Below are 24,171 nucleotides of genomic sequence, written 5' to 3' on the forward strand. Positions count from 1 at the left end.
CTACTTTATTTAGGATTCATACATGTACCTTCATTCATAAGATAGAGTGGCCTATTTTTAATACTCTCATCACCAAGTCTGGGAATTGGGAGTAAATACATTTTGAATTATAGAAACTACTCCCTAAAATTTTCCTAAATATAGTATTGTGAGTTTAATTTGTCCAGCACACTCTAATCATATACCTAACGCTAGATATGTTTTGAGTGTGTGTGTGCATTCAGGTAGGTAAAGAGAACACTGAACTGTGGCAACAGGACAAGAGTCCTTTCATATTTATCACTGTAAGTAAAAGTTGTATAAAAAGTAAATATTCCTTGTATTAGTATTTTAATTAATATTTTGCATTAATATTTTATTACTTTCCCCTGAAAGCTCTTGTGAGGGTATCCAGAATCAATCATTTTTAATGACAAGGTTTGGGTTCAGCAACCACATTAATACCCTCCTAGGGAAACATATATTCATTATGATTCAGAAATAATTTCAATAATAACTTTATTAAATTACTCCTCAACTCTAGTTACAACTGTTCTGGCTAACTATAATTATCCTCAGCACACTGAAAGTTTTTTCTCAGTTAGCTGAAAGGCTGTCAGATATTTAATTTAATTCAATAACATAAACTTCTTAGAATGCTTACTGGATATAAAGAACAATGTCAATATGTACGGGGTTATAAGTTGCTAGTTTCTAAGGTAGTTCAACCTGTGGGTGGGGCAGAATTAGATTTTATAAGAGCTAAAGCTTATATAATTATGAAGCCTTCTTTTACAAAAACTATTAAAAAGTCTTATTTTCTCAGGTTAAAAAGACATTTTTTCCATGAGAAGATATTTCTACTGCCCTTCCTAAGATTTTAGAAGGGTCTTATGTGGTGAAAGGCCCTGCAAATTAAATGTCATTGGTTTCTCTCTAAATAAACCTCTGCTTATAGGGAAATTAAAGAATATTTTTCTACAGATAAGTTGATGACTTTTTTTTTTAGCTCTTTGTTGCATAATTTTATTTTATAGCTTTTTGGGGGGGATACATTTCTTTGTTTAAAAATTTTCTTACAATGAGTATATATTGTTTTTCCACAACCAACAATGCTTTAAAAATACATATTTCATCCCTTTAATTAGTAACATACCTGCCAAACTCCTGAAAAATCTCTTTCTTTTTTAAAATTTTTATTGGAGTAAAGTTGATTTAAAACGTTGAGTAATGAAAATAAAAGCAAAAATAAACAAATTGGACCTAATTGAATGTGAAAGCTTTTAAACAGCAAAGGAAACCATAAACAAAATGAAAAGACAACCTACAGAATATGAGAAAATATTTGCAAATGAAGTGACTGACAAGGGATTAATCTCCAAGATATACAAACAGCACATGCAGCTCATTATCAAAAAAACAAACAACCCAATCAAAAAATGGGCAGAAGATCTAAACAGACAGTTCTCCAAAGAAGACAGACAGATGGCCAAGAGGCCCATGAAAAGATGCTCACTGTCACTAACTGTTGGAGAAATGCGAATAAAACTACAATGAAATATCACCTCACACCAGTCAGAATGGCCATCATCAAAAAAAATCTACTAAAAATAAATGCTGGAGAGGGTGTGGAGAAAAATAAACCCTCCTACACTGTTGGTGGAAATGTAAATTGGTACAACCATTATGGAGAACAGTATGGAGGTTCCCTAAAAAACTAAAAATAGAGCTACCATATATCCTGCAATCCCATTCCTGGGCATATATTTGGAGAAAACCGTAATTCAAAAAGATACGTGTACCCCAATGTTCACTGCAGCACTATTTACAATAGCCAGGACATGGAAGTAACTTAAATGTCCATCGACAGAGGAATGAATAAAGAAGATGTGGTACATATATATGATGGATTATTACTCAGCCATAAAAAAGAATGAAATAATGTCATTTGCAGCAACATGGAAGGACCTAGAGATTGTCATACTGAGTGAAGCAAGTCAGACAGAGAAAGACAAATATCCTTATGATATTGCTTATACGTGGAATCTTAAAAAATGGTGCCAATGAACTTATTTACAAAACAGAAATAGAGTCACAGATGTAGAAGACATTTTTGAGGTAGGAATCTATAATCATCACAAGCACTGCCTCCAGTTAACTAAGAGAATTCCAAAAGTCCAAAATAAGAGTAGAATATGTGTACTTAGCTAGGCTAGTCTGATGTCCAAGTGAATTTTCCCCATATGAAAGTTTTGTGAAGTGTTATTAAAGCTTCCAACGTTTAAAAAGAAATACAGATTCATCTTGAAATCCAAGGTATTTCGTATTGCATATATCAAACTTTAGATTTCAGAACCAAAGATCCATCAGATAGGCTGGGTTCCATAATCGCCTATTAACTTGTGATGTTTATTTAGCACCACCATCCTTACTTCCCACCTCCATCTTCTTCCTTTCTCCAAATTCTGACTTAAGCAAAATAGATACTTCAAAGTATAGATTGTGTCCTACTTTCCCTAACCAAATCGTACCCATGTTTATCCAAGTTGTTTTTAAATGTCTGTGGTGTTCCATGAGTCCTTAATATAGAATGATGCACATAAAGAATGTTCATACTCCCATTATAAAGAGTAAACAAATGGACAACATCTCTCTTCTGGAGTGAAAAGAACTGGTGTTAAATACGTCTTTTTAAATAATGAGAATAAATGAAACACTTACATATACAATGTATAACAATGGTATTTAATAACAATTTTGAATTGAAAATGTCATCTCTGAATAAAATCTTATTAGAGTGTCCATTTCCTTTCCTTCATCCATTCATGTATTCAGCACTTGCTTACTGAGTGCTTACTCTGAGCAGGGCAATGTCTTAGGTAATGGAATGACGCACTAAGGACTAAAATACGTATATTCCCTGACCTAAAGAGAACGAAATTTGGTAAAATAAGCTTTGCTCAGATTGCAAGTTTCTTCACACTATCCACTCTCTCCTTCTTCCTTAGTAATATGAATCACTATTTTGAGCTTGGCTCACTGACACTTAGCTAAAAACAAACAAAAACTCCCCCTTGTGTGGCCATTTGATTATAGCCGATAAGTTTACAGCAGGAAAGCTACATGATATCTTGTATTAAGAAGACTTAGTAGAAAATGGATATTATTATTCTTCCCTTCTACACACTCAGCAGAAAAAAGTGAGCCTGCCTGAGAACTTCTTAAACCCTCAAATCATCCTTAGACTGCCTATTTCTGGATTTATTTTATGTAGGAGAGAAGTAAAATTTTATTTTGTTTTATCTAATGTATTTTTTATTACATGTAGCCAAATCTACTCCTAACAAAAAACTATATAACTATTATTAAAAATACAAGCTACAATTTGGTAAATTAGAGAGGTAAAAAAGAAAGTTGGAAAGAACCTGGGCCTTCAGTGTTGTTTTTGAGCCACTAAATTAACCAACCCTAAATCCTGTATCCCTTGTAAGGAAGTATGAGTTGAACAGGTGGCTTATGATCCACTCACCCTCTTTACTGGAAGGCATCTTTGGGAGAAAAAATAAGGCATGTGACCCAGGTTAATCTCTTTGTCAATGGGATCTTCAGATAAATAGACTAGTTACATTTATTAGGAGGAAGAGACTTTATCTAGAGTGCTCTTAGGACAGCCTTGGCTAAAGGATTACTATAAAAAAAACCTGAGGGCTTCCCTGGTGGCGCAGTGGTTGAGAGTCCACCTGCCGATGCAGGGGACACGGGTTTGTGCCCCGGTCCGGGAAGATCCCACATGCCACGGAGCGGCTAGGCCCATGAGCCATGGCCACTGAGCCTGCGCGTCCAGAGCCTGCGCTCCGCAATGGAAGAGGCCACAACAGTGAGAGGCCCATGTACTGCAAAAACAAGTAATAATAAATAAATAAATAAATAAACCTGAAATCTATAGATTGATGAGGCATGGCACCCTGGAGGAAGTTATATAACATTTACAACTCTCCAGAAGAATAAAACAAAGATATTTAAAAGCCATCTTGATTTGGGTCTTCTGTGACTTGCAGCCTAAACCTTCCTAAAAATACAAATCTTTACCAAATGAATTGATATCAAAAGCTACATTTATTGGATATTCTCATTAAGTTGCATAACAACCTTTCTTAAGTGCCTGAACACCATTACATTTTAGGAAAATATAATTTCATTTGAAAGACTTGCAGAATTTCTGATAATTTTTACATGATAATGAAATTAATAACTATGTTGATCACATACAGTCAAAACTGCATTAAGAGTCAAAGGAAAACAGGAATTCTTGGTAATATATCTCTTCACTGAACAATCAGGCAAAGATGTTCCAAACAAAAGATCACGTAAAATCTCCAGAAACAAACACTAATGAGACAGCACTATATGATTTACCTGACAGAGAACTGAGAATAACTTTCATAAAGATGCTCACCAAGGTCAGGAAAACAATGCATGAACGAAGGACTTGAATAGATGTACAAACGGTTAACGGGTAAACGAAAAAAAATGTTCAATGTCAGGAATCATCAAGGAAATGCAAATCAAAAGCACAATGAGATATTACCTCACACCTGTCAGGATGGCCATTATCCAAAAAAATAAATACAGCAAGTATTCACTAAGATGGTGAGCAACTGGAACCCTTGCACATTGCTGGTGGAAACGCAACATGGTGCAGGTACTACGTAAAACAGTTTGAAAGTTCCTCAAAAAGATAAAGATAGAAGTACCATGTGATCCAGCAATCCCACTTGTGACTATATATCCAAAGGGATGGATTTCAAAGCAATATTAGCTCTTATGTTCAGTGCAGCACTGCTCACAATAACCAAGAGATAGAAACAACCTAAATGTCCATCAAGAGATGAGTGAACAAAGAAAATGTGATATATTCCTGCAATGGAATACTATTCAGCCTTAAAAGTGATGGAAGTTTTGCCATATGTAACAATGCATATGAAGCTTGGGGACATTATGCGAAGCAAAGTAGGTCAGTCACAGAAAGACAAATACTGCATGATTTCACTTACATGAGATACCTAAAACAGTCATATTCATAAAATCAAAGAGTGAAATTGTGGTTTCCAGGAGGCAAGGGAAAGGAGAAATGGGGAGTTACCAATCAACAGGCATAAAGTTTCAGTCAAGCAAGGTGAATAAGCTCCAGAGATCTGGTGTACAGCACTGTACCTATAGTCAACAATAACACATTGCACACATAAAATTTTAAGAAGATAAGTCTCATGTTAAGTGCTTTCCCCACAATAAAATAAAATAAATTTAAAAAGAAGAAAAAGACAAACAGATAAGATACATTTAACGGCCTTATGTATATATAATATAATCAGTACTATACTTTTAGATTTATCAGCACACAGAATTGTGAATCATAAGGATTGCCTGAATTCTACAGCTAACGTGTACATGGATTATTAAAGGAGTTAAATACTTCCCATGTATAAAAACAAAACCTTATTACTGATTTTTATGAATAACCTTCACCAAGGTAAGAGGTATACTGAAGATTTAATAGAGTATCATTAAAAGTTTCAATTGGTTCTAAGATTCCAATTAACTTTCATTTACTTTTTAAAAAGGAAATATTACTCTGTGCTAATGTTTTTTCCTAAGTTAAAATGAATCAAAATGAAACATACAAGGTTATTTTACAACCATGACACGTATTTCATTCACTACCGTCATTGTAGAATCAGCTTAAGAAAATAATTCTCAACAAAATGATAGGAAAAATGTCATATTTACTTTTTCCATTCATAGACAACAGTGAATGGAAAAATACTTGGCTCCCACCTGTCTTCACATCATACTGTAACACTGGGATAAATTACTACAAATTCAGACAAATTTTACAACACTACAACCTTCTAGCAAACTTAACTATAAACCATATTGAAAATATGCTTTTCATTCATCACAAAAAGTTACCATAGGAACTTGGCAGTAAGCAAAGAGATGGGCGATGATGGTAGAGTGAAGAGGTGAAGAAAAAGAACCAAAGCAATTATCTTCAAATATCTGAAGGGCTTGCATGTGGGAAATGGAATAGACTTTTTGTGATTGCTTCTGGGAGGCAAAATTCAAGCAAAAGTTTGGAAAATGTGGAAGACAGATTTCATTATAATATAAGGAAGAATCTTTCACAGTGTTCAAAAGTGGAACGACCTGCTTTGGGAAATAGGGAGCTCCATATCTCTGCGGGCTGTGCGCTATTTGCAAATGGTCTAGAAGAGATTTGTGCACTGGATGAGAACTACGTGACTGACAAGATTTTTACTATTCTGTGATATTTTTGGTTCTGCCATTCATTGTCTATTTCTTATACAAGACACACTAAATCAGTGTCTGCTGGTTTCTCACCAAATAGACCATTTTAAAGTTTTATTTTCACAGCACAGATTTCAGATAGTTAAGTCTTGTTAAAAACTATTGTTTTATCACTATGAAAACCAAAGTAGGAACATAGAAGATAGCACTTCAAATATAGTGTACAACACAAAGCTGGGTTTCCCTCTTTGTAATGATATATATATATATATATATATAATCTTCTGTAAGGACTAACTGGCTGGATGCATAAAGGTCTGTAACAAGTAGGAAAAGCCTTTTCCTCTGATGAGGACAACATTTTACCACCTTGTTTACAGCGAAATTTATAGGCTATGTTTTCTCAAAACATAGTGTCAGAAGTGGTTTAATAATACAGATTCCTGGACTCCACTTTTAGGATTTTTGATCCAAAGTTCTAGAACAAGTCCCAGGAATTTATGTTGGAAATAAAGACCCACGTAATACAAAGTCTAAAATGCTTTTATAAGAATCGCTGTAGGACAGACTGTAGGAGGGAATTTCTCAGTCATCTTTTTTCATATTCTTCAACATGCAAATGGACAGCATTTTTTAAATTTCACTCAAAAGGTCAAATAATCTAGTTAGCACAATGAAGTAGTTATTAGTGCAGACTCTGAAGCCAAACTGCCTATGTTAAGTCTGACGTACCATTTACTAACTCAATTTCCTTGGACAAATAAATGCTTAGTGCCTCCGTTTTCTCATCTGTCAAATGGGGATAATACGAACATCTACAATGTAGTCTTGTTGTAACGATTAATAAGTTAGGTGATGCATGTTACATGCCTAGAATAGTGCCTGACACATAGTAAGTGTTAATATTATTATTATCCTGTTACCCATCAGGATAAAATGTGTCTCAAAATCATAATTTCAACAGGGATCAGGCAAAAATTCTGTGTGTTTAATTAATTTTTATCACCTTCCCTCATAGTTTTCCAGTTCAAAATTGTCTTTTCTAGGTATATACTGCAAAGCCTTTTTTCCGATAACAATTTACTTAGGCACCTGAGTATATTCAAACCTGCCTACAGCTCAGCACCACTGAGAGGTGTGTTAGTCAGCTCGGGCTGCCGTAACAAAGTACCATAGACTGGAGGTCTTAAACAACAGAAATTTATTTTCTCACTGTTTTGGAGGCTGGGATGTCTAAGATTAAGGTGCCGTCTGATTGTGTATATGGTGAGGGCTCTCTTCCTGGCTTTGGGATGGCTGCTTCTCACTGTGCCCTACACAGTGGAGAGTAAGCTCTCTGATGTCTTTCTTACAAGGACACTAATTCCATCATATCAGGGCCCCACCGTCATGACCTCATTTAATTACCTCCTTGTAGGCTCTGCTTCCAAATACAGTTACATTTGGGGGTTATGGTTTCAAACATATGAATTATTATTATTATTTTTTTTTTTTTTTTGCGGTACGCGGGCCTCTCACTGTTGTGGCCTCTCCCACTGCGGAGCACAGCCTCTGGACGTGCAGGCTCAGTGGCCATGGCTCATGAGCCCAGCCACTCCGCGGCATGTGGGATCCTCCCGGGCCAGGGCACGAACCCGTGGCAGACTCTCAACCACTGCACCACCAGGGAAGCCCTAAACATATGAATTTTGAGGCTTGAGGGGTAGAGTTCAGTCCATAGCAGTAAGGTGCATAGGATGGTCCTCCACGAAGGCAATGCTACAGGTCAGACACTTTGAGTTTCAACCAGATCTTAGATGCATAGTTGGTATTTATAAGCATATACAGAAATTCCTATTCAACCCAAAACACCAAAACTCAACACTTCCATCAGTGGCCAGAGCCCTCACTCTAGAATTAACAGACATCTGACTCTATGAAAAGTGTGTCTGACAAAAAAACCTTAAAATGAAAAAGGTACATGCTAAGTAGCCATCTATTCATTTAAATGCTTCAGGTTCTGCTCCTACATCAAATAAGATCGCCAGGAAATTATCTTCATGGAAGTTATTACTTCAGTTTCCTATAACATTGCCTTCACAAAACTATGATTTAAGAGTTTCTTTATATTAAGGGCTTTATATAAAAATGGTCGATAAGAACACTGCTTGATTCATTCATGTAAAGGCTATTGTTACCATTCTTAAGTGTTTTTCAGTTTTTCATTTATATCTTTATACGTAAATAAAATAGGATTCCCCAGGATACAAAGTGTACATAGGTCTAAGTGTTAGAAAAAAACCCTTCCTCACTGAGGTCTCTCTCATTATAACAATATTAATTACATTAGCAACCATAACATCTATTAATATTTATTGGAACTTTACTATTCATGAGGCACTATGTCAAGTGTGTATGTTTCCATAGTTTTTTCTCACAAAAAGTCCCATGATATGAATAGTATTTTTATCTTAATTATCAGGTAAAGAAATCAAGTCAGCAAGGTTAAATAATTTGACCTAGGATTTTGAGATACAAAATACAAATCTGTGTGACTCCAGAACTGGTTCTTTCAGTCTAAATGAAAAATTTACTTACTTGAAGGGTAAAATTATGAGGAAAAAAATTTATTTTCAATTAAATAAAGAAGCACTCCAGTTTCTTTGTGTCACTTCCCAAAAAGATGGACCTATCCTCTCCAGGAATCACGTTGACAAGGCCTGCACAGATGACACCACTTTTGAAGCCATCTATTTTCAGTGGTCTGATAGAAGAGGTGATCATTATCAATGATCAGGCATACAGGACAACCCAGACAAAGTCATTTTCTGTGTGTGGGAAAATCAACCAGTGATGCTGCAAAGAATCAAGTTAGGGTTTCCCTGGTGGCACAGTGGATGAGAGTCCACCTGCCGATGCAGGGGACACGGGTTCGTGCTCCGGTCTGGGAAGATCCCACATGCCGCGGAGCGGCTGGGCCCGTGATCCACGGCCACTGAGCCTGCGCGTCTGGAGCCTGTGCTCCACAATGGGAGAGGCCACAACAGTGAGAGGCCTGCATATCGCAAAAAAAGAATCAAGTTATAATGAATCACATCAACAAAAATTGTAAAACTTGGTGAAATATTTGACTATGCATGTGTATAGTCATGTAAAGTAATGGCTTTTCATGGTAGTGACTGATACAGGAAGGCCAAAAATCCTGTATGAATGTGAAGAAGAGACCAAAAGCTTATGTCCAGTAGAGGTACCTTCTCTGATTCTGACAGAGATGAAGAAAATTGCAGAATTTTCTCACACTCTTGAGACATCTTTAGCAAAACAATCATCGGATAATCAACTTACTTTAAACATTCCCCATAAGAAATCACAATGATGCTTTATGTATTGAGAGTTTCAAAATACTCAGAATTATTAATGAGGCAAATGCCACTAGCATTATTTATGGCTTGTACAAGAAGCTAATGTCAAAGAAAATGTATTGACTTTTGACTGTAGAGGAAACAACTTTGATACGTCTCTCCTCTACTACAGATCAAATCTTTAAAGGTATTCCACAGCTAGAAACATCAATTTTCCCACTTGGGTTGAGAAAACATTCATAAAATACTGTTTACCTATTTCATTGCTAAGTTCAAGTATAAGCATAAGAAAAACATCAGGGAAAGCATCCATGGGATAGGGAGGGTGGGAGGGAGACGCAAGAGGGAGGGGATATGGAGATATATGTATACATATAGCTCATTCACTTTGTTATACAGCAGAAACTAACACAACATTGTAAAGCAATTATACTCCAGTAAAGATATTAAAAAATAAATAAAGTCTTAAGGAGAAGATAAGAAACTTCAAAGAAAGATCAACAATGAGCAAATAAATGCACTGAAATCAACTGGCTGGAAAAAAAAATCAGACTGTTGAGAAGGAATAAATATTCGAGTGTTCACAGAAACACGAAACCCTATCATTGTGAGGTTTTACCGGAGCTCAGAGGTCATGGCCAGAGGGAGGCCAAGAGGCTTCTAGGAGGAAAGATCCTCCACATGGAGGATAATCTTCTGGACCCATCACTGAAGAAAGCAGTCTTCTTTCTGTCTTCTTTCAGAAAGAACTAATTCTACATAGCTAGGCAAAAAAACTGAAGGCCCCTAATTTTTACATGAATCTGTTTAGTGGCAGGTTAAAAATCACATGTTGAGCTGCTATACAGGAAGACTTCTGATCATTCTGAATACTTTAAAAAGTGTGAAAAGAGAAGCAAATACTTCTTCACTTTATCAATACTATAAACATGGGAGAAATACAATTTATCTGCTAATGACTAAAAATCTGTTTAAAATTGGCACTAATAAAAAATAAACATAATCTTCTTGAAAAGTGGGCAAAGGTCAAGCAAATTTCACTTCGAAATAAGTTCCAATCTATTGTTTAAACCAAAACTATATTTAAAGTAATTTTAAAATAACAAGCAAGTTTTTGAGAATGAAATTAATATCTGCTACTAAAGTCTTACTATTTAAAATTATATTCAAGCATAATTTATCCCAAATCAGTGAATTACAGTTCTAAGGAAAGGCAATATCTTGCCTCCTTCCACACTTTCAAATAATCTTGCTATCATGTTTGAAATTCAGTGAATTGTTTAACTACATAATAACTCCACTATCATTATCGCCCACCTACTGTGTGCTAAATAATATGGTAGATACTGGGTTAATACAAATATAATTCAGACATGATTCTCCAATCTCAATTATCTCATAACTTAATGGAAGTGAGAGTCATATAAGAGACTATAATAACAAGATAGACTACATGATATTCATAAAGAAGAGTTCTAGTTAACCTTAAAGGACACACTTGAATTAATATTGTCCCTATAGTGCCCTTTTCAAAACAAAAGTATTTTATTCTAATAGTCCCCCCATAAACAATAGTAGGAAAATGACCTTTAGTCTTGAGACACAATATACTATAATATCTGAGTGATTAAAGAGAAATGCTCTTGGGTTGTGGGGAGAACAAGAGAAACAGTAGATGAAAATGGAGACGATGGATGAGAAGGTCTTATGGGGAAAAGGATAAAACAAACTTTATATACATTCCATAAGTTTTCCTAAGGTCATCTCTTGTTTCCAAAGAATATAATCTGAATCATATATCAACCAACTCTAGTTTACATTTCAGTTGTTTTTAAATTATTGATCAAAAATTTCCATGTTATTAAACAGACTTCCCAAATTTATAGGAAGTCCTAGTGAATTTAAAATTACCTCCCACTTCAAAATGTTAACTTTTTATAAAATGCTTATTATATACAGACAGGGACATCTTAAAAATATTTCTCATCAAGTTGAAAAATAATTTACTTACAATTATCTGACATTTTTGAAGAGAAATATTCCAGAAGACCTAAAATACTTGTTTCCCTCAATTCTGGCATTTCTTCTGATTTGTCCGTGGGTAAAATATCTTTTTGTGAACTATTACAGTCGCAGAAACCAATTAAAACAGTTTTTCGCAGATCAGAATTGGCCGCATACAAGCAGATTTCTGCAAGAATTGTTATGTATATGTAGGCTACATTCCAGGCCCAGGAAAAATCATCGACCTTGCAGCTTTCTTCCTAAAATGAGAAAATAGCTATTAGACAATCAAAGTACGCTCTGCCATAATGAAGAACTATATACCGTACTTATAAGAAATGTCTCCAAATTTTATAGAGTTGTTAAAAGATCATAATCAACTAATATTTCTAAAATGCACTCATTAAAAACAAGCTTTCCATGGGTAGATTGCATAAAACCAAGTTCAAGGAATAAAAAATAAAAATAGCTAAAAAGTATATACAGAACATCAACTTTTCAATTTCCTTAGTAGTCAATGGAACATAAATTAACCCAATGAGATACTATTTTCCATTTTATATTGTAAAAGAATCTTTTTTTTATATAGCTCAATTCTTGTGTGTGCACTCTTACACATTTTTTCATAGGAAAGCAAGAAAGTTATGTCTTCTGGAGAGGAATCTGGACAACCATCCTGAGAACATTAAAAGAAAGTTCATAGTCTATCACTCAGTAATTTAGTTTTATAAATCTATTCTAAAGAAATAGTCATAAATGCAGATAAAGATTTTTGGATGAGAATACCAGTTCAACATTATTTGTAATTAACTGTGAATTAGAAATAAGCTCAAAGCTCAACAACAGAGAAATGGTTATCTCATCCTCACTAAAATGTAAATCTTAATAATATGTAATGACAACAAAAAAAAATTTAAATAGGAAACTAAACCATAAATGACTATATGATCTGAAGTTTGTTAATAAAATTAAAAATCCCTCTTGTGTGAGTGCATGTCTGCATGTGAGTATAACCTATTTCTGGATTTCTGTCTACATCTATATCTATTTATACTGGGATATATGGTAAATATGAATTTACCTTTACATTTAATTAAAATTATTATTACAAAGTCATGCTCATTATAAATCCTAAATGATATACAGTTAAAATAGTGACAAAAGTAAAACTTGTTTCAATTTAGGTCTTTTTGCACACCTAAATTAACAATATACTATTACCTGATTCCGAACAGACATAATGCTTAAAAGAAAATCTCTCATTAGGTCCATGAAAGCTTTCAAACAGGCTATGTGTAATTTGGCAGCCTCCCCAAGGACCAACAAAGCCAGTGCTGAATCCAACCTGGAAATTTTATGAACAAAACAACAAAGACTTTCGTTTTAAATAATAATAAATAATTTTTTAATGAAAAAGGTAATAGGCCAGAAGAAATGACTATCCTGGATTTCTAGATACATTTATTTTCAACAAAGACTAGTATTGTTTGCCACTAGTTATGATAAAAGCTTATAGGAAAGGGCCACATCGGGCAAGATGTTGAGTTCACAGCAGTGTTCTGACAAAACTCTGAGAGTAATAAATATTACAAATGATCACATTTCTTCACAGATCCTGTATAACAAGCAATCAAGGCCTCTGGTTCTATAGTGTCCCCCAAATCTCACAATAGGTTTTGATTTTTAACCTTTTACAACTGATTCCAAGGGGTGAATTTCAAGAGAGTGTTTTCTTCGCAAAAGAGAGAATAAAAAAATGGTCTTCCTAAATACTCTAAAAGTGCAGTGTTATTTGATTTTTACAAAAAGTGCAATTTCTCAGAATAAAATTTATATTGCACATTAAATGGAAAACTGTCAAGATTCAAAATATCATATAAGAATTTGTTAGCCATAACAAAGAATTTGTTAGCTATATATGTTAGCCATATATTCTAACAGTTTCAGGAAATTATACTTTTAATGCGATTGTTACCCAATTGAAAGAGACATAGTTTGAAAGGGAGCTAATAATAATGCAAATATAAAATTGCCTCTGCCTAGAGCTACATATTGCCTTGATTTATAAGCCATTAATCAGTTAAAAAGGTAATATATTCTACAATTATATTTGAATTTCACAACTGTGATATTTCAGGTGAGTCAAGTTCATGATCATTTTCAAAAGGAAACACCTCTAACCACGGAAATAGAGACAATTCTTTATATTTGAATGGAGCTTTACAGATCTCAATGTGCTTTCACACAAATACTTCCTCTGATCTGAACCACAATTTTTGACACATTCAAGAACTTTTTAAAATCTTTTTTTTTTTAATATTAGAAAATTGAGACTTAAATAGATCTGGGAGATTTGTCCAAGTTCATGTTTTAAGCTAGGTTAACTAATAACTGAAGTCTTCTCCCACCTATGGGTATTTCCTGTTTTTCAATTTTGCTTTTCTAAGCCATTATCTAAGTACATTAATATTTAACCTTAGTATTACAATGTTGCCTATTTTCCACCTAATATCATTTGTCTCCTTCCTTTGAAACTAAACCTCAATATTGTTCAAAATGGCAGAGTGCTCAGTTAATGTTGCTTGCTCAAGATGGAAACATTCTACATCTGGACTGGGATAGTGATTACACAGGTGTACACATTTGTCAAAGGTCATAGATCTGTATACATAAAATGTTTGAATTTTATTATATGTAAATTATAACACAAGAAACTTAATTTTGAAATATGACTCCCCAGGGCTTCCCTGGTGGCGCAGTGGTTGAGAGTCCACCTGCCGATGCAGGGGACACGGTTTCGTGCCCTGGTCTGGGAAGATCCCACATGCGGCGGAGCAGCTGGGCCCGTGAGCCATGGCGGCTGAGCCTGCGCGACCGGAGCCTGTGCTCCGCAACGGGAGAGGCCACAACAGTGAGAGGCCCGCGTACCGCAAAAAAAAAAAAAAAAAAAAAAAAAAAAAGAGAGAATGGAATAAAAGGAAGCTAGAAGAAGGCTGGATCTTGAGGATTCCCTTAAGCATCTGCATCAGTAATGCACTGCTTGTTATGTGCAATAAATAAAGCCCTATTTGGTATGCAATTGCAGTCAGGTTACTGTTACATTCAGAAGAACTAAAGCCTAGCTGATACATTTAAACATATTTACAAGCATGAAATTTAGAGTTGAAAAATCAGAGATGGAATCTTAGCTCTGCCACTAACTAGATATATGGCAAAGGGCAATGTTCATACCTTAGCTGAATCTTAATCTACTCATCTATAAAGTAAATATAGCAAAACCTACTTTTCAGAGACTATGAGATTTAAATGAAATACTCTATATAAAATGACTGGGTTCAAAAGGCTGAACTGAACTGAATTACAAAAATACTATTATTTCAAAGTCAATGGATATGAGTTCAGTAACTTTTTTTTTTTTTTAATCTATGATGACTGAAGGAAAAGGTCTAGATGCTTTCCAAGACAAACAAAGGTGAGTCCTTCCCCAGAATATTCATCACAGAGGTTTCATGATAAGTTAAAGGAGAGGACAGTCTCAGAGTTCACAAAACTTCTTTACCATGAATATATCTCATAGTCATAAGGTTTTGTTTCTTCTGTTCCCCTTTAAGTCTGGAAAACTGTAGCTAACCTAGGGCACTTTCACTAAAATACAGATTGAAGAATTTCCATCAGTGTCAGTCACCTATGGTAGAAAAATTCTTCACCAGAAACACTGTTTCAACCAATGCTGCTGACTGCAAAATTTTCTATAAGGGAAAATGCCTTTGACAAAAATAGAATAAAAGCACCAATACTTATAAATTGAAGTTTATTAAAAATAAAAACTGAAAATCAATGCATGTAAAAAGAAGTTTTCAAATTGAATTAGGTTAGTAATTTAAATACAGTGTTAGCTTCTTTGTGAACTCATTGCAGGACACCAAGTCTCAATTACCAGTACATTGACTTACTTTTACAATGCCATGAAATTAAACATGTACATATAAAGTAATTTATATATATTATAGATGTCCCCCTAATTATGTAAATAAACTGAGGCAGAGGTTTACTGGCTTGTCTAAAATAACATAGTTACTTGATTTATTTTACTTTGTAGCTTTGCTTTTTTAATTTTTTTCCTCTTTAATATTTTTATTGGAGTATAGCTGACGTACAATGTTGTGTTAGCTTTTATTTATTTTTATTAATTTTTATTGGAGTATGGTTGCTTTACAATGTTGTGTTAGCCTCCACTGCACAACAAAATGAATCAGCCATACACATACAGATATCCCCTCCCTTTTAGACTTCCCTCCCATTTAGGTTACCACAGTGCATTGGGTAGAGTTCCCTGTGCTATACAGTATGTTCCCATCAGTTGTCTATTTTATACATAGTATCAATAATGTATAATGTGCAAATCCCAGTCTCCTAATTCCTCCCACCCCACCCCTTTACCCCTTGGTATCCATACATTTGTTCTCTATGTCTGTATCTCTATTTCTGCTTTGCAAACAAGATCATCTATACCATTTTTCTTGATTCCACATATATGCATTATTATACGATCTTTGCTTTTCTCTTTCTGACTTACTTCACTCTGTATGACACTCTCTAGGTCCATCCATGTCTCTACAAATGACCCAATTTCATTCCTTTTTATGGCTGAGTAATATTCCATTGTATATATGTACCACAACTTCTTAATCCATTCCTCTGTCGATGGACATTTAGGTTGCTTCCATGTCCTGGCTACTGTAAATAGTGCTGCTATGAACATTGAAGTGCATGTGTTTTTTTGAATTATGGTCTTCTCTGGGTATATGCCCAGGAGTGGGACTGTTGGATCATATGGTAGTTCTACTTGTAGTTTTTTTAGAACCTCCACACTGTTTTCCATAGTGGCTGTATCAATTTACATTCCTATGAACAATATATCACTTGTATTCTTATACACTAACAACAAAAGGGCAGAAAGAGAAATTAAGGAAACAATCCCACTTACCATTGCAACAAAAAGAATAAAATACCTAGGAATAAACCTGCATAAGGAGGTAAAAGACCTGTACTCAGAAAACTATAAGACACTGATGAAAGAAATCAAAGACGACAAAAAATGGATGGAGCGATATACCATGTTCTTGGATTGGAAGAATCAATATTGTGAAAATGACTATACTACCCAAAGCAATCTATAGATTCAATGCCATCCCTATCAAATTACCAATGGCATTTTTTACAGACCTAGAACAAAAAATCTTAAAATTTGGATGGAGACAGAAAAGATCCCCAACAGCCAAAGCAATCTTGAGAAAGAAAAACGGAGCTGGAGGAATCAAGCTCCCTGACTTCAGACTATACTACAAAGCTACAGTAATCAAGGCAGTATGGTACTGGCACAAAAACAGAAATATAGATCAATGGAACAGGATAGAAAACCCAGAGATAAAACCTACGCTCCTATGGTCAACTAATCTATGACAAAGGAGGCAAAAATATATAATGGAGAAAAGACAGCCTCTTCAATAAGTGGTCTGGGAAAACTGTACAGCTTCATGTAAAAGAATGAAATTAGAACACTCCCTAACACCACACACAAAAAATAAACTCAAAATGGATTAAAGACCTGAGTGTAAGACCAGACACTATAAAACTCTTAGAGGAAAACATAGGCAGAACACTCTGACATAAAGCACAGCACAATCTTTTTTGAGCCACCTCCTAGAGTAATGAAAATAAAAACAAAAATAAACAAATGGAACCTAATGAAACTTAAAAGCTTTTGCACAGCAAAGGAAGCCATAAACAAGATGAAAGACAACCCTCAGAATGGGAGAAAATATTGCAAATGAAGCAACTAAGGATTAACCTCCAAAATATACAAGGAGCTAATACAGCTCAACATCAAAAAAACCAAATAACCCAATCCAAATATGGGCAGAAGACCTAAACAGACATTTCTCCAAAGAAGACATACAGATTGCTGACAAACACATGAAAAGATGCTCAACATCACTAATTGTTAGAGAAATGCAAATCAAAACTACAATGAGGCATCACCTCACACCGGTCAGAATGGCCATCATCAAAATATGTACAAACAATAAATGCTGGAGAGGGTGTGGAGAAAAGGAAACAATGTTGTGTTAGCTTTTAAAATTAATGTGAATCACTGCACACAGCTAAACAGTACCAGACCTGGACTGGACTTCAGCTATCCTGACTGTGGTCTAGCGTTCCTTCTCTACTTATATAAATGAACTAACATATAATAACCAGGGGCTTCATAAAAAGATATCTGTCTGCACACCACCTTATAAAAAGGTTAGAAACATCAGCATTCAGAACAGTTTTCCTAGGTTCTCCTTACTCCTCTATATATGTTTCCTCTATGACCAAATTATTATTTTAAAAGATAGAATTAAAATGTCTCCAAGTTGCAACTCTTACATAGGGTTACTTGAAACTTTCAATAGATATTTCGGAAAACACTGACAATGTCAAAAATCCACACAATCCTGGAGACTGAGAATGAAACAGATGTCACTATCTTACAGGGAATGTCCTGTAAGATATAAAGCATAGAATTGATAGAGCTGGATTAAGAACAGCAAGAAGGAGTAGCCACATGCCACTTCAAGAAATACAGCAGCCTTGTTTCCCAAAAGAAGGTTAAAAGAAAAACAGTAAAGAAAAAATTATCTCTACTGTCTACCATGTTTTTCATAGAAATAAGCCAATCCTTAACTTTGAAGTACTGAATTTTTAAGGAGCCAGAGTATTATCTCTATGCTTTTTATCCTCATCTCTCCATACTTATTCAGAGATAGCAACTTCCAGATGACAAAAGGATGGAAAACAGTGCTTGTGGGGATATGTGTGTAGGAAAAGAGGCCACGGGGTGGGGAGGAGGAGTGCTGTAATGGGAATGCTGGAGTGCATTTTCTCCTCACAAGTTAAATAGAAAAGAATAGGGAGAATGCAGGAAGTTCCCTATGATACTGCATGTGGAGTGTTGTAGCTTTTAACCTCTGTAATGTATGCTATGAACACAAACCTCTTATTTTAAAAATGACAAGTTTATATAAATTTTCCCTAGTTCTGAGATAAGTAAAATAGAAAATGGAGGAGAGGGCCCTACATGAGATGATTTAAAAATATATTATAGGGGACTCCCTGGTGGTGCAGTGATTGACAGTCCGCCTGATGATGCAGGGGACACGGGTTCGTGCCCCGGTCTGGGAAGATCCCACATGCCGCGGAGCGGCTGGGCCCGTGAGCCATGGCCACTGAGCCTGCGCGTCCAGAGCCTGTGCTCCGCAACGGGAGAGGCCACAGCAGTGAGAGCCCTGTGTATAATATATATATATATATATTATAGCAAGGACTGAAGAGAATATCAGTCTGAATACTAAGAGAAGATCATAACTCTGAAAGTAATTTCTTCCAGGAGCCAGAAGACATTTTTACAAGACTCTTAAGCATCTTTAATAAAGCCCAGGAAGAACAAACAACAAAGAAAAGCCTTGATACTGAGATGAAAGGTGGTATAATAAGAAAACAAGAGGGTGCAGGAAATTAAAATTACAGAAATATAATTCAAATTCATAACGAAGGAAGTGACTGCAAAAAATGACACGTGGAAGGGAACAAACTTGAACAATTCTTCAATAATTTAGAGGAAGACAACCACTGGCAAACTGAGATCCATTACTATCTAATTCCTATTGAAACAACCAAACATAAAATAAAGAAAAATAAACCCACAGTACCACAAAAAAAAGAAAGAAATTTTAAGGGTTTTAAAACTATAAAGAAAATGTGATCTAAATGAAGGCAAACCTTTCCAATGCCAAGAAGCCCAAAGTTTGATTTAAAATGTAATGCAGGCATATATGGATTTTCCACCACCATGTAAGAAAAACCCTAAGCACAGAGAGGCAGGAGTTGGGAACACATGTGAACCATGAGCAATCAATGGAAATCCTCCATGAAATGTAGCCCAGTAGCCACAGCATCTGTGCACAGCTTCACACACTGGGGGCTTCTCTCTAAGTAAAGCAGAGGATTTGCCCCAGCAGCTTCTTAAGACGGTCAGTGAGACGTAAGAGGAAGCATCTATCTCCTGGCTACCAAATCACAAAGGTGTTTCTAAAAAATTCTGGATTGAAAATAAAACAGATAAAAAGGGGGCAGACTGGCTTTGAACATCTCATAATAACTAAAAGGTAGGAAACAGCATAGCAACATTTAGAGATTTAAAGAGGGGAATTAAAAATCTGTGAGCATAGAAGCCTATTTCCAGACAAAGTGTACTTAAACTTTTTAGGGGGAAAAATGGTGACAAATGTTATATTCAGCCAAGGGTCATATGTAATCAAGGGCCTGCCTAATGAAATAGGTCACCTATGTCCATGCTTAGAAATTTACTCAAGCCAGCCAAGAAAGGAATAGTATTTAACAGCTTAAGAATGGAAAATCCTAGTGTTAAATGGATGACAGTGAGCGGGAAAAATAGATACATTTTAATAAGTCAAAATTATTTTATAAATATGATCCCCAAATTAAATAAATATATAAACCACTCTTTAAGGAGAAGAATGAACATTTTAAGTAATGATTTAACTATAATGTTATCAGAAACTCAAGATTACATTAACAGGCTAGGGAGGGGAGAATTAGTACAAATAAATTAGCCTCAATCTTCACCGCACATGGAGAAGAAAGCAGACAGAATTTCTTTCCTGATTTTGACCATTTAGGAAAACTAGTTTAAAGAATATGTTCCTCTTGCCATTTCCTGATTTCTGACATTCAGAAGAGATGGGCTACGTGAAAATCTAGTCTTTAACCTGTCTGCTAAAAGGGTTCTTTCTCCTACACACAGAACATTCCTGGCGCACCAGGGAAGGTAGTGGGGGAGAATGAAAGGATGGAGTGTCGACAGGCCATGATGGCTGTTCAGAAGGCCTAGGTGCTCACTGATTGCCTTCTTCCAGGCACTTGGTCTGGCTGTGTGGCTAGTTGGTGGTAATTAATCCCAGTAACAGGATCCTTCTTTCAGTCTTTGTTTTTGCTCTTGTTTTTTTTGTTTGTTTGTTTGTTTTTAATCATGGCAATTTAAGAGACCCTGATTGGAGTTGCAACCCCTGTGTCATGTAAAAACAGGTCTTATTAAATAATCTTAAGATGGATAATGGTATAATCATGTTTATGTTGTAACCCTGGCAGCAGAGTATGACAGATTACTGAAGAGAAAACATAAGGCCAAGAGACCAGTTAATAAGCTACAAAAGTCATGAGACAATAAGGTCCCAACCCAAGGTGGGGACAGTGGGAGTGGAGAGCAGGGGAACTGCTCTGAAATGTAGTCAAGGTGCCCAAGTTGGTTAACTTAAGGAGAGGACATGTGTCAGGTACTGAGACAGAAATTCAGTAGGTAGGAGTTTACGAAAAAAAATCATTCAGATCTGAACTAGCAGGAAATGAAGTATTAGGGGAGATCCAGACTTTAAAAGGTGTTTTCATATTACTTACTTTATTTAAATCTCCCAAAAGCTCTTTGAGATGGCTATTACCTCTGTTTAACTGCTGAGCAGACCCTGTTCATAGGGGTCATGCGACTCAATCAAAATTAAACAGGTAGCAAGAGATAAGACTAAAACTCAGGCCTTCTGATTTGAAGTTGAATGCTTTTTTCACTGCACCGTAAGGTAACAAAGCATAAATTATATATTTACCCTTGATACAGACTAAATGTTTACATTTAGCTCAGAAGATTGAAGGGTCAATAAGAAATCTCGGAAATGAATCAGAAGACTGAGGACCTTCACTGACATCTCAGCTCATGAAGAGGAATTATTGATGAAAACTTTGGTCTGAAGGGTTTTGGTTAGACTATCACACAACATTATAATTACTGGGGTTCAGGGAGATAGATATTGCAGAAGGCAGTGATGTGTCCCGAAGTAAAGGCCTTGCTGCCCATACAAAGCAGCAGATTCTTTGTTCAATTTATTTCGATGCAAACACAAACACTGTATGTCTGGAAAACACTTGCAATGTCGGTATAATTTTAAATTGTCAGTCTTTTTGGAATGGAGCGATTAAATCAGCTATTTTGCTTGGGAGATATAATTTTATATATTATACTGCTCTCCTGAAGTGCCACGCTGCATTTCTCAGCAGTCGCATTGGCTAATAATTCAATTATTAACACAATTCATTATTTTCATGTTCAATTAGAAAGCCTTTTGCGGTGGCTTGACCTATCTCCCCAGAGCAAATGGGGCAGTTCGTAAAAGGCCAAACCACAGGGTGGAGCATTGAGAGTATGAAGCATCATATAAAATTTAACCATATTAAATGGAAATCTGCCTTACACAAGCTGCTTATCTGCAGCACAAGGCAGCTAAACTTCCAAGATAAAGGCTGGTGCGTGACACTGGGAGCGGCTCGTGTATTCTCATTTTCTCTACTTCTTCACCCCATTTTATAATTTACTGTAATTAGTACATTTCCTTTCCTCAGTTTATTCCCTGTCTCTCGTCGAGCAGAGGTTGCTCTAATTCTGTGAGTCTTTCCTGGAGTCTTTTCATGGGTCCTGGGCCTATTCTTTTGAAACCACTGGCTTCTGTTTCTTTCCTTTTGTGCTGTATGATCTTTATAAAGGGGGTTATAAGGAGTCAGGCAGGTACACACATGATGAATTATCTGCTGATGGATAGCATCGGAGAAGGGCATATGACAACCACTCACTAGTATTGGCCCAAGCACTTTTTGCCACTATTAATGAAATTTCTTTTGATCAATCAGTTGAATGGTCTCCCTCTGCATTTTAAATCTCTGATCATTTTTCTATCATGTGGTAATTTACTGATATGCATGGAAAATGAAACTGCTTACATTATTCCTATTAATAGTCACTTGGCATTGAATTTCAGGTCCTAAACCAAAGATATCTTCCACCAACTATCACAATTTTAAGGTTATCTGGTCTAGCAAATCCTAACAAAGTCTTAATCTACTATCAGGGCCTGAAGTCTCAATTTTTCTATTTAATTCTAAATATGTTCAGTTCATTTTTAAAATTTCTCACATGTACCTAATCTTAGGAGCACACAAGACCAATATTAAAGTTTTCCCATAAATGCAAAAGTATTTCTGGTTTGATTTTGATAATTACATCACAGTTTGTTTGGTTTTGCCTGGAATAATGACTTCTTGAAAACTGTATAGGCTGTCACATAAATTAAATACTTTTAAAAAGAAAAATTAATTTTTTAATATTTGATATAATGTTATCACTATAACTAACAGAAAATTTGACTAACAGAGAAGTTAGTCAAATTGCTAACTTGAAAAGATAAATTTTTAATGTCAACAGGTTATTTTTGTTTACTAGAGTCATCTTTTAAAAAAAAAGTCAAATTCTTTTCTTAAGAAAACAGTAAATAAAACTTTAAAAAAGAGAAAAAAATAGTAAATATAAGAAATACAATCAAAACTATTTGGCAGTGCTCTTTTAAACAATTACCTTTTCCAGTCTATTATGAACAGTCACTGTGTTTCACCATTTTTTTCCATTTACTCCTCTGTTCATTCAGCATTGTCTAAACACTGACTTTCCCTCCCATGCTTGATTTCCACAATGTCCTCCCAGAAAAAGAAGTCAGGATTCAGTGACAAGATGCCTTTAAGCAGTTACCTCCTTAATAATGAAGCCAGAATGAAAGCGGGATGATATACCAAAAAGAATGGTACGCTGGACCTTGAAATCTGGTTCCAGTCACCAGTAAGCCTAATAAACTTGGCCTCAGTTTCTTCATTTGTAAAGTAAGAATAATCTTGTATTATCCCTAAAACCCCTAAATCTATTAAATACTAAGTTTAAAAAAAAAAACCTATCAAAGAGAAATAATTGAAAAATTAAATTAAATCAAGTTTGATGCAACATAGTAAAAATGAAAATTGGTTAAAGAAACAATTTCTTGACTTTCAGAATTAGATATTCTTAATCAGCCACTTTTACTATCTCAGCAGTTATCTAAACATGTTTATTTGGTAATTATTAGAATACCTTGAAAATAAACTGACAAAGTCATGCAATATTTACTTTTATATGTTGAAATATAATTTGCTATTTTTAAATCAAGTTAGAGTCTTCCAAGACTCTAAAATAGGCTATTTCAAGGGAATTAGACATGCTCTAAGCCATTCTCCAGAAATGTTTACTTGATCTAGAATCCCCAAAATATCCAAATGAAACTGGAAAACAGCTTTTGTCCAGAAGAAATATACCAGATTCTTAGAATTTACATATACAAATTGGTTGTGCAGAGTGGGCTTGCCAGAGGCTTAAAAACTGGAAGTAATTTTAAGAAAAACATATGAATTTTCAACTTGCTATGGCACAACATATTATTGTTATTGTTAGTAGTGGAAAAGGAATTCAAATCTCTGATCATCCTCAATATTGCAAAGGGATATCCTCCGATCAATTTCCTCAGAAATACTCCTTTAAAATTCTTCTTTCCTCCATTAACCCATGCCCTCT

At 35.2% G+C, this 24,171-nt stretch overlaps 1 protein-coding gene across 1 annotated transcript in view; it reads right to left on the reverse strand.

Moving 5' to 3' along the window:
* The window catches only part of TMEM232 (transmembrane protein 232), a 398,700-nt gene that overhangs the window by 335,615 nt on the left and 38,914 nt on the right, over nucleotides 1-24,171 (reverse strand). Inside the window, 2 exon segments of the mRNA XM_067730223.1 lie at nucleotides 11,641-11,893; nucleotides 12,855-12,978. Coding sequence (XP_067586324.1) covers nucleotides 11,641-11,893; nucleotides 12,855-12,978 — 377 coding nt within the window.

Source organism: Pseudorca crassidens, chromosome 3 (assembly GCF_039906515.1).
Source record: "Pseudorca crassidens isolate mPseCra1 chromosome 3, mPseCra1.hap1, whole genome shotgun sequence".
In the NCBI taxonomy this organism is placed as follows: Eukaryota; Metazoa; Chordata; class Mammalia; order Artiodactyla; family Delphinidae; genus Pseudorca; species Pseudorca crassidens.